Source organism: Thamnophis elegans, chromosome 10, assembly GCF_009769535.1.
Source record: "Thamnophis elegans isolate rThaEle1 chromosome 10, rThaEle1.pri, whole genome shotgun sequence".
NCBI classification, from domain to species: Eukaryota; Metazoa; Chordata; class Lepidosauria; order Squamata; family Colubridae; genus Thamnophis; species Thamnophis elegans.
Genome location: NC_045550.1, coordinates 25513583 through 25524604, shown reverse-complemented (window position 1 = coordinate 25524604; position 11022 = coordinate 25513583). Strand labels below are relative to the sequence as shown.

General features: G+C 42.3%; 1 protein-coding gene across 2 annotated transcripts; it reads right to left on the bottom strand.

Moving 5' to 3' along the window:
* Positions 1-460: 460 nt before the first annotated feature.
* On the bottom strand, positions 461-10999 carry ZDHHC16 (zinc finger DHHC-type palmitoyltransferase 16). 2 transcript variants are annotated; one of them, XM_032225841.1, is made up of 11 exons: positions 10897-10999; positions 8046-8298; positions 6257-6451; positions 5633-5724; positions 3839-3867; positions 3396-3529; positions 3213-3260; positions 2650-2735; positions 2356-2479; positions 1611-1681; positions 461-1011 (listed from the first exon to the last, which is right to left on the bottom strand). In XM_032225841.1, exons 2-11 carry the CDS (start codon positions 8280-8282, stop codon positions 897-899), a joined length of 1131 nt encoding a protein of 376 aa, XP_032081732.1. In that variant the 5' UTR covers positions 8283-8298; positions 10897-10999; the 3' UTR covers positions 461-896. The 2 variants fall into 2 exon arrangements, with proteins under 2 accessions (XP_032081732.1, XP_032081733.1); XM_032225842.1 differs by lacking the exon at positions 3213-3260.
* Positions 11000-11022: the final 23 nt, after the last annotated feature.

Here is an 11022-nt window from a genome sequence, read left to right as displayed (position 1 = left end):
TTCCAGGCTTAAATGCTTGACTATTTGGTTTCAATACTCTGCATAACAGCTTATCTGGTGCTTTATTGATAAATAGATGGCGAAAGGCAAGGCCACTCTGGCTAACCGAGGGGGGGGGATTTTTGCTATAAAAAGAGTTACTAGCCAATCATGCCATGTTCTCATTATTAGTGTATTATATCGGTGAAGGTTTAACTAGGTCAAACCCAGTACAGATTTCTGCCTGTTGGGGAAGGGATAACTCTAGACTTCTGTCTCTTTAAATAACCTTGTTAAGTGTGTTATAGAAATAAACCATATATGTTCTAGAGCTGCAGCTGAATTGTAGCTGTTGAAACATTAATTTGTCCCATCGACTGGAAAAATAACTTGTTGAATATAGCCTGGATAGAGATTGGTAATGGACATGTTGCTTAGTTTCAATACTGCTTGTTGCTTGAAATAACCATTGAATCAGAAATCAGTATTAAAAGTAAATAATTACTATATTTTTTTAAAAAAAACAGTCTACTGCTGTTTGTTATGAATCAACAGTTTGTATTCAATCTTTTCACTGCTCCTTTTCCCACTAAAGAGGAGATGGTTGTTTTTTATATTTATTTTTATGGTAAAAAATCTGTCCTTACAGGAAAGAACTACTTGCTCCCTCCTCAAAACTGACAATACTTTGCTCCAGCCCCATTGGACTGTGTGCAAAACAAAACAGACACAGGCAATAAATCCCCGACTGCAGCTGGATGTTCTCCAGTCTCCTGTGGGATGAGCAGTTCATTGCAGATGCCACTGTGATGTTAGCCTGCCAGTTTAGGGACCATGTATTCTGTTATGCTTTCCAATGAAAGAAGCCTGTGGTTTCAGGTCTTCCACCGGCTGGGACACTTTGTTCTTCATCCAACTCAAATCGCCAAAAGTGGCATCTTCTGTTGAGCAACATAAGGAGGAGTTTCCCAACTCAAGCCAGATCCATAAGGGGGATGTGGGGAAGGTAGTAGAACTCGAGTGAGCCAGTGTCTGGGAAAAAGAACAAGGCTTCAGTAAGAAATGTGTACAAGTAGTCCTCAATGTATGACTGGTTAATGACCATTTGAAGTTATAATACATTCAAAAGGTACTGTACTCATGACCCATTCTTGAAGTTATGGTTGCCATCCCACCCCTGTAGTCACATGATCACATTTTGATTGCTTGGCAACCAGCTCACATTTATACTGGGTTGTGGCATCCCCTATCATGTGATCATTAGCAACTTTTTTTCCATTTTCCAGCAAAAAGCACCCAGTAAATAAAATGGGTTCACACTTAATGACCACATGGTTTGCTTAAGGAATGTGGCGACTTGCTTGACCATCATAAAAATAATCATAAAATAAACTGGAAACATGACATCTTGACTTTTGACCAAAATTTTGGTGCCAATTGTGGTTGTAAATCAAGAACTTCCTGTAGTGCAGGAAGACATGGAAGTCTGTTTTAATAGTGCTTCTGTTAGCATTTTCTAATTGCCAGGTACTTAGAATAGTCATATATTATGAGTCTAAATAATTCCAGTTATGATAATTTGTTTCCTCATCTGGAGCATCCATGCTATGTAGTACATGCATATCTGTTACCTCTGTCTTTCGACACCCAGGAAAACCTTCCAGTTGCCCAGTGGACCAAAGCTGTATGGATTTCGAAATACCTAGAGCCAAGAGAAAAGGGGAATGAAATGCAATTCACTTATTTTAATTCTAACTCAAGCATTCTTCCTCTATAGAGGAGAAAAGGTTTGCATGTATTTCAGTATGATTGGCAAGGACTTCAGATATTTAACAACAAAACTGCATACAAGGCATCTTTAAAATATACAATAAAGCAAGCTCATGGTAATTGGCATTGAATTTTTCTGTTAGAAGTGTCAACCATAGTAAAAGAAAATGCTCTTGAAAAGTTTGTCCTCAAAATTCCCTCTATCTGAGTTACTTGATAAATTCTAAATTGCTAGTAAAGAAAGGCCTATAGTTTATCTGTGATACACAGACCTTATAGGGGAGACCATCAAAAATCACAGAAACAATCAACTGAGGGAAAAAACAGTTAAACCCTTTACTAGATGATGATGATGCGTATATAGACTTCTAAATGTGTTAAAATAACCCAAATAAAGTAGCATAAAATTTAAAGCTATGATGAACTGCAGTGTAAAAAATGCCTTGTGTTTCTAAAAGACAGAAAAGTTAAAAACAGGCAAATTTAAAAGATTTGTAGGTTTTAAGAGACATGCTAGGCATGCTAAAAATAACTTTTGGTCTACAGCTGAGTGGGTCTGTCCCCCTTTTTCTTTCTCCCTTTTGGAAATTCAGCCTCTTCCTTTACCTTGCTCTTTTTCTGTAGCCTCTTTTTTTCTTTGCGATTGATGTGTCGTTCGATGCTGGTCTCGCCACGGGTGATGAGGGCTGAATGCCAGAGCATGAGGGCACCCAATGCCAAGGCTACTGAACTGAGAGAAACAGTTTAAAAAACAAGGATGTTGAACTGTGCTGAGAGGAATACCTCTGGAGCACCATGCAAACTGGGATACTCCAAGATTGACTTGGAAGCACTCTGAAAGTTTCTTGAAGTAGCTTTTTTCCCTCCCACCTCTTTCCACCAAAGAACTAGATCAGTTACCTGCAGAGGACCCAGGCGTACACTATGCTCTTGTGGAAAGCTCGCTGGCGGAAGGAAAAGGTGGGTGGTGGTGTCTGGGAGTAAGTCTGCAAGTAAGAGCAGATGTTGCCACAATTGGAAGTAAGAACGCAGGGAAGAGAAAGCAGTGGCCCAAGCCAGAAGCTGCCAAGGGCTTTCTAGGATGAACAAATGAAATGGAAAGCACAACAAGCAAGCCTGGTATATTTTTAAGACACAAAGACTATGGTCATGAGAGAGATGGGCAGAGCACTGGGACCCTGGACACAGTTTCCTTATTCCCCATTATCATTTGTCTTTCAAAAGCAGACAAAACATCTGGTTTGGGAAATATTCCCTCCATGTGTAGGGACAAAATGCCAGTTGAATGGTGTTCCATAGCTCCCTTGTGAGGAAGAATGGAAGGTGTGTCTGCCCAGGAAATTAAAAGTGAATTGTTGTGTCAATCACTTTTGTAAAATCGGAATGGAACTAAAATGAAACTAAACTCCCATTATATGCCCTGTCCTGCTTTGACTTCAGCAGCTGATGAGCAGATACCCCACCTGATTGGCTGTCACGTGCAGTTTCTCCTTGTCAAGTAGTTTCATTTTCTATCGGATGGAAAAAAGGCCACCAGTTACCCTCGTTTAATTCTTGGCCTATACGCACCCCTGCTGCATAGGGCAGCACCTCTGCAGGTTTCAAGGCCTTTCCCCTAAAGAAAACAGTCTGCCTCCTGTGCTCACCTCAATGGCAGCATAAGCTTCCCAGAACATGTCCCAGCCACTGATACTGCTGTAGATGCAGCCCATGGTCATGAAAAGCATGAAGGAGAAGAAATAGCGATGATTGTAGTGTCCCACACAGTTGTTAAGCCATGCTGTCTCTTTAGGTTAAAGATCTTTAACTCCAGGGAGAAAGCCAACCTTTTCCCATTTACAACAGCCCAGCCTACAAACGCTGCTCACACCTAATTCCCACAGCATTCTTTTGTACCTTCAATGTGAACCACTTGTGTTAAACAGAGAAGCCGTCAAACGTTTTCCTGATGCATGCCATAAATCACTTGCTTTGGACAATTATTTTCTTTCTGTTTATGGGAACAGAATCACTTAGATTTCTTCAACAAACAATCCATCTGAACCTGATCTTTTACCCTTAGTCCTATTATAGACCTGCAAAAGGATACGGCAGTGATGGTCCATCTTCAACACACACCTGTGAGAGGGAAATGGCATTAATTTTAATCATAGAAGGGTTATTGATATGCAGCATAACTATTAACAAAGGAACAGTTCAACCATAGAGGTCAAAAACAAAATAAACCAGCGGCTGAGTTGCATATTACCTTTAATATGAGACCTAATGGACTATGAACATTATTTCCCAGTCTTGGGAATAATAATGTATTAAGCTTGTGTGCTATCCTACTCTCAATACCCTTGATTAGCTTGTAACAATCACAGAAATTATAATAAAATCAAGAAAATGAAGAAAAAAAAGATTTTAAAAAATGGCAAGTGTGGTGGTCAGAACTCTCACTCTGCCTGGGTAAAGAACCAGATCTTCATGGCTCTTCTAAACAGCAGAATTGGGGTCATCCAAATCTTGGGGGGAACCTCTTCCAGAGTGCAGTTGCTGCTATTGAAAAGTCTTCCTTCTCAGGCCCTGAGAAACAATCTCAAGGAAACTAGGAACACGCCAACTTCAGGATTGAACTAACCAGGCAGCAGTGGTAGAACACAGCCAGTCCTTCAAGTAACCCTGCCCTGTGCCATACAGGCTTTATAGATAACAGCCAGCACCTTAAATTGCACCCAGAAGCAAATTGGAAATCAGTGCAGCTGGCATATTATGATTAAAAACAAAGTATGTATTTTTATTGATTACTTCATAATTATTAATATTAAAGAAGCTAATGTTGTGTGCCCAAAGATAAGACTGTGTACTCTACAGATGCATAATCACAATAAAATGTACAGTGTTAGCTATTTGAAAAGGCTAACTTTCATTTCTAAAAACTGAAAGCAAATGTTTGGTCTTTATTGCTTTAGGTGATGAAATTAAATATTTTTTAATTACTGAAGAGTGCAAAAAATTCAAATTCACCAAGAGGAAGAGAAGTAGATTTAGATTTATAGCTAGAATCTATTTGTAATCCCAGCAGTAACAGACCTTATACAAGATCAATACATAGGAACCTATCAGGTTTGTGCAATTTTTTCCCTTCTTACAAACAACCCTGCTTTATGTGTCAGTCCAAATTTCCCTTTGGAAAAAAATTATCTGAAACTTTTATAATGCAGCTGAAACACAATACAGGGAACATTAGACTGTGCTTATGATGTGACTTAGCTGGATAATGAAACGTCTGCAAGAAAACACTCAAGCTCAGTGAACAGTCAGGACTCCACAATTCAACCCTGAGCTACAAATACTATCTTCTAAAATTAGACTTGTACAACAGAACAAAAGCCCACAGCTTAAGCCAGTCAGTCCTACTGCTGAGGCAATTATGAGATTAAAAAATGCCACCATTAACACTTCGCGTCTACCTCAGAGAAACTTTGCACCATATAAATGCATGCATTGGTGCTCACGTATTATTCTAAGTCAACTATCTGAGCAGTTTATTAAAATATAACAAGCAGGAATATACTGAAGGAAAATTAGCAATCAGAATGAAGACTAACAGATTCCTAAGAACTGCTAGACGAGAGTTGTATGCCTCATATTTCATGTTCACAGATTTGCAGAAATAAATCTAATTAATAATTTCCATACGTTGAGAGGAAACAGCAAGAAATGAAACTTGCAGAACCTCATATGGGGTCGCTGTGTGCCTTGCAACAAAAGAGGCCAAGAGTAGAGTTTTTTCCAAGGTTCTCAAAAAACAAGGATGGCACCCCCCCACAAAAAAAAGGACAGATGGCAGGGAAGAATGAAAGAAATGAAATGCAGATTTGACACAATGATGGCTCACCTGTTGCAGATGCTACAGTGGTGGGTCCGGGCAGGTTTGGGGGCAATACATTTTCTGCATATTGACACAGCAGCAAGATCATTCTTTGGGTGCTGTAGGAAGGGAAAAGCAGCATTTCTGAGCATGGTGGAGCATAGCTTCTTAGACTTTTGGCTAAAAATACTTGGGTAAGTATTGTTGAGTAGAAAAGGTATTGCCTTTTCATTCTTACCAAAGCTAACGATCAGAAGCTCTGGGGCAGTGCTTCTGAACTTTGGCATACTCTTTTTTTTTGGGGGGGGGGGGGTTGTTGTTCACAGCATGTAAACAACTCCAGCTGATTTTGGTCCATGATATTTCATAGTAAAATGACTAGTGGTCAGATTTTCACAATATATTTACCCATAGTTAACTGAGCCCAATGTTCTGGATTTACACAACACACTGAATCATAAATTAACCATATGGTTTGCAGAGCACCTAAGGCTGAAATGTGGTTGGCTGGAGGATAGTTCAGTAAGTTGTGTGAACCCAGGTAGGCAGAAAAAAGGCTGGAAACCGTGCTGAGCAGTCCTGCTTATGAATCTAAAGAAAGATTAAATAATAAAATAAGTCCAAATATAAATATTAAAGCCTCAGTCCTACCTGTGGTGGATAACCAGGCTGAGTAGTTATAGCCATGTAGTAATGGAAAACAATCATGACAAGGTTCCAATGGCCATAGACAATATGCCAGAAGATCCAGGGAATGGGATAGGTCTGGAGAATCATTGGAAGGAGGCAAATGTACACTATGCCCACCACAGAAGTGGTCAGTGTTATCACCAGAGCCACAAACACCTGTTGAAGGTATAAAGGAATTTGCGCTAGCAAGACACTATATTCCAAGTCAGCCCTTCTGAAGAGAAAGGGTGTATGGCAGATACATCCCCTTATTAAGCCCTTTTTGTTTTCTGGGAAGCCAAAAGAGATAATAGTTAGCAGATTCTATGAAGTCCTAATGCCACTTCCTCCTGCAATTTCAGTCCTTTTTTTAATCTCCTGGCTTTACTTACCATGTTTCCCCAAAAATAAGACACGGTCTTATTTTCTTTTTACCCACAAAATATGGCTTGGGCCTTATTATCAGGGGAGGGTTTGTTGTTTTGGGGTTGCCGGGCAGCTGCTCTCTTGCGAATGGGCTCCCAAAGAGCCGGGCACAGCCTCAGGGGCGAACGGCTGTGTTGTGCTGTCGCAGCAGCGCAGCACAACAGCCATGAGGTGACCACACTCACAAGCAGCCGCTCAGCAAATCCCCTTTCCAGCCAGGCACAGCACCATTCACTGGCCTAGGGGTATCTCCAAGCTGCGTGAGCGCCTGTTCGTTGCCGCCCGGCTCCCGCAGCTTGGCGCCTTCGAAATGCCAGTGAATGGCACTCTGCATGGCTGTAGGGGGGTTGCGCAAGCAGCTGTTCCGCTTTCGCTCAAGCACCTCCCAGCCTCACGATGCCCTCGCCCAGCTCTCCCCACAGAGCCAGATCACCTCTGCTGCTGCCATCCCAGCATGGCTTTTTCAGCAGCTTCCAAACTGAGGCTTCTGGCAATGGCCGCTCTGGGCGTACGCTCTATGGTTGTGAGTCAGCTGCCGGTAGAGCATACTCCCAGAGCGTACAACCATAGAGCGTACGCCCAGAGCGGCCACTGCGGGACACTCAGTTTGGAAGCCACCAAAAAAGCCACGCTGGAATGGTGGCGGCAGCGGAGATGCTCTGGCTCTGCAGGGAAAGCTGGGCCAGGGCATCATGAGGCTGGGAGGCGCGCGAGCTAAAGCGGAACAGCCGCTTGTGCAACTCCCCTCTCCAGCTGTGCAGAGCACCATTCACTGACCTAGAGGCATTTCGAAGGTGCCAAGCCACAGGAGCCAGGCGGCGGTGAACTCACGCGGCTTGGCGATACCCCTAGGTCAGTGAATGGTGCTGTGCCTGGCTGGAAAGGCGGTTTGCCGGGTGGCTGCTGTGCCCAGCTCTTTGGGAGCCCGCTCATAAGAGAGCAGCCGCCTGGCAACCCCCCTCTTCAGCTGGGCATAGCACTGCTCACCAACCTAGTGGTAAACCGAAGGTGCCAAGCAACGCAATCACCTTTGCCTTCCCCCCAGTTCCCGCGGCTTGGCAACTTCGGGATACCCCTAGGTTGATGAGTGGCACTCTGCCTGGCCGGAGGTGGGGGGTTGTCCAGGGGGATTATTTGTGGGGGAGGGCTTATATTTTTGCCCACCAGAAAAATGTGGCATGGCCTTATTATCAGGACATGTCATATTTTCGGGGAAACACGGAATGAGGTTGAAATATCTATGCATGTAGCTTGAAAACTAGAGCGGCAACTTTATTAATACAGAAAATATCTCTCCTTAACCCCACCCCCACCCCAATTTTTGTTTGTCTTTGTAAGTACTCACCACTCCAAACCAACGAGTGACATGATCTACCAGCCAATATATAGGCTCAAAGAGGGCATCAAGAGCTGTGTCGCCATCAGCAAAAGAGTTGTAAAACAGAGAGCGCAAACAGAGATGTCCATATAGCCACAGTTGTTCCACTTGCTGGGTCAGCCAGAACCGACGCCGCTGACCTATCCGCAAACACTTCAGGAAGAGACGCATGACAGCGGAGTACATCCGCCGGCGACTCCTCATCCCTGCAGCTCAGAACCTGGGAAGAAAGGAGGAAGTGTCAGAAAGTATATGACAGGGCTTGGTGAGAAAAATGTTTGCACCAAACATTCAGAGCAGTGCTCTGGGTACTGCTCCATTGTCATCTTGTTAGGTAATGCCCAACTGCGCGTAGGTGAAGAATCTTTGCAACAAAATCTTTCCCCATTGTGGCTGGGGAATCACTCATGTCTCCAATGCAGCATTAATGGAAGAGTTATGCCCTCTTCCATAATACCAATGGGGATAATAACACAGCAATAAAGGTTTTGACTTTACTGATGCTTCTGTTTACTTTCCTAGGCTGAACAGCAAGATACCTGTGTGCCTGTATGCATATAGTATTCAGAATGCAGGCTGTGCTCAGAACTTGGTCTACAATTGCCTGAAGAGCATATCTTTTATGATTACCGGTATGTTTGGGTTTCTTTTTCCCCTGCATAACTGCAGAAAATCATAATAAAGGGAGAAAAAGGACTAAATCAGAGGAAGCCAAAAATATATCAAATGGTAAGGATATTAGAACTGATGAAACTGGCATGGTCTGGAATTGTAATCCAGGATTAGGCACCTCTCTGAGATATTGGACATCGGTTCTCCATAATCTCTAGTCAACACGAACATCATTTAAACAGCGAAGGAATAACTAGAATTTAGCCCAATACTCTTGAATAGGATACACTTTATACAACACTCTTAGATTTAAGAATAAGTAATGTAGCTAGAAATTATTCTAAAAAAATCATTGCTTTCATTTCTCATTCATGCTTTTTTCTCTATCTTTTCTAAATACCAACGTATTCCATAATCACTAATCCCTCTCAAAACTAATCTCTTCCTTGGCATCTCTGCCTCACTTGAGCCAATCATCCCACTTGGACTAGTCTATGGCCAGCAAGGAAGGCCAAATGTTTAAAATATGACTTTTACCTGTTTGTAGAACTCCAGCGTCAAGCAGCTGCTAATCAAAAAACAAGAAGGAACTTGAGCTGGATGAGCTCTGGAGAAAACTGATCTTGGCCAATTAATATTAAGTGAGAATGACTCTGAGAAGTCCTCTGTGGGAGCCAAAAGCACCCTGGTAAGGTGATGCTGTGGCAGATCAAATTAAATTTTAGTCAATGTAAAATTAGACCTACATGGTTCTGTCTAAAACTGCAACAACTGTTACTGGTTTTATGCCAACAAAATATTAATATCTCTCTCCTCCCAGTTCTTATTTCAAATAAGAGTTCTGCTATAGTCAATAGAAAACATATTATTTATTCTTAATGTTATCTCGGCATACAAAGTGGAATTCTTTCTTTGATATTGAGGAACTTCATTCTGAAGTTTGATGATAATTCACCAAGTGCAGGAGTGTGGTTTCCTGTTAAGTTCCAGAAGAAACCAACAAATCATGTGGAAAGCTTTGTAAAATCAACCTGAAAATTATAAACAATAATACTACTATCCTGAAAAATCTAAATCAGTCTTGCTTGCATCCCATCATTGCCTCAAATTCTCTGGCCTTCCACTACCTATTTTAAATACAATAATGCCCTCCTCCATGTATTAAGAGTCCCCACCATTTGTAAAGAGACAATATGACTATACAGATTATGACCACATAGGTTAAGCAGGGTGATCAGTTTCTCATACGCAAATATTTCATGGTGAGTCAAGAATTACCTGAATCCACTTCATTTGGCAGCTGTGGGAAGTGCAATACTTTAGCACAGGTCTTGTTGTCCAAAGAATTATGCACTAAAAACCAATGTTGTCAAATCATTGTATAATCGCTGTATAATATTCACAAAGAACAGATCTCAATTACCAGTAATTTTCATGGGGTAGGATATTTAGAGGGAAGATCAGAAGATCCTGGTTATTCTTGCAGGACAAAATGCTTACATTAATTCATTAAGCACGAGTAGGCTACAGAAAAAAATAATGTAAGCATGTACTGAATATTTAGTAACACACAAGTATTTTGTCTTCCTGTCATTGCCTTTTGCCAACCAAATTTACACCGACACCCACGACATAACGGAACCCGGGAAGCAGAGCCAATGAACCGCTTTCTAAAGGTTGTAATACTTTCTGACTCTCGAAGTTGAAAAAGGTGTGCCCGGGTTGTAACTCCGCCTTTGTGCAAAGCTCAGCTACTTAGGCACACATATGGCTTTGGCAATAAAAAATCAATCGCAGACGGGGAAGGAGAAAGAAAGCAATTGTCGCATCTATTCATCGGAATCTTTGGAGAAGGCCAAGGCTTAAAGAAGGAGAAGCACGTCTGCTTCGGCCAATCGTCCTTTTAAGACGCGAGAAACCAAAGCATCCTAAAAGAGGTCTTGCCCGCACGCATTTCAAGCAGGAGGCTAGGCAATTCTTCGGCCAGCGAAGGAAGCTTCATCCCAGATTCGTTTCACAGCAACAAGCAACATCAACGCCCAGAGCACGGGGACCATCAGAGTCTTCAGCAAGAAGGCTAAGCCCTAAACAGCAATGCAGGAACTTCTGGAGGCGCAAGCCGGGGAAACCCAAAGACGCGGAAAAAGGCCGTTCACCAATAGACATCACTGTCAAATCGGTTTCCTTCCAACTCTTCCCCGCTTACCTGGAGCTGCCATTTGGGGGGCTCAATCAACCCCGTTCTACAGACCTCTCCTCGACAATTGCAGCCTTCCCGGCATCATTTTTTTCCCTCCCCCCCCCCTTATCCTTATTCGCACATGCGCGACTA

Bases quoted from the DNA above. Each gene is read 5' to 3' on its own strand.
- ZDHHC16 (XM_032225841.1), bottom strand. From the start codon at position 8,282: ATGAGGAGTCGCCGGCGGATGTACTCCGCTGTCATGCGTCTCTTCCTG. The intron at 6,452-8,045 runs GTGAGTACTTAC...TACCTTCAACAG, and splicing joins TCACTCGTTGGTTTGGAGTG to GTGTTTGTGGCTCTGGTGAT. The intron at 5,725-6,256 runs GTAGGACTGAGG...CCCTTCCTACAG, and splicing joins AGCCTGGTTATCCACCACAG to CACCCAAAGAATGATCTTGC.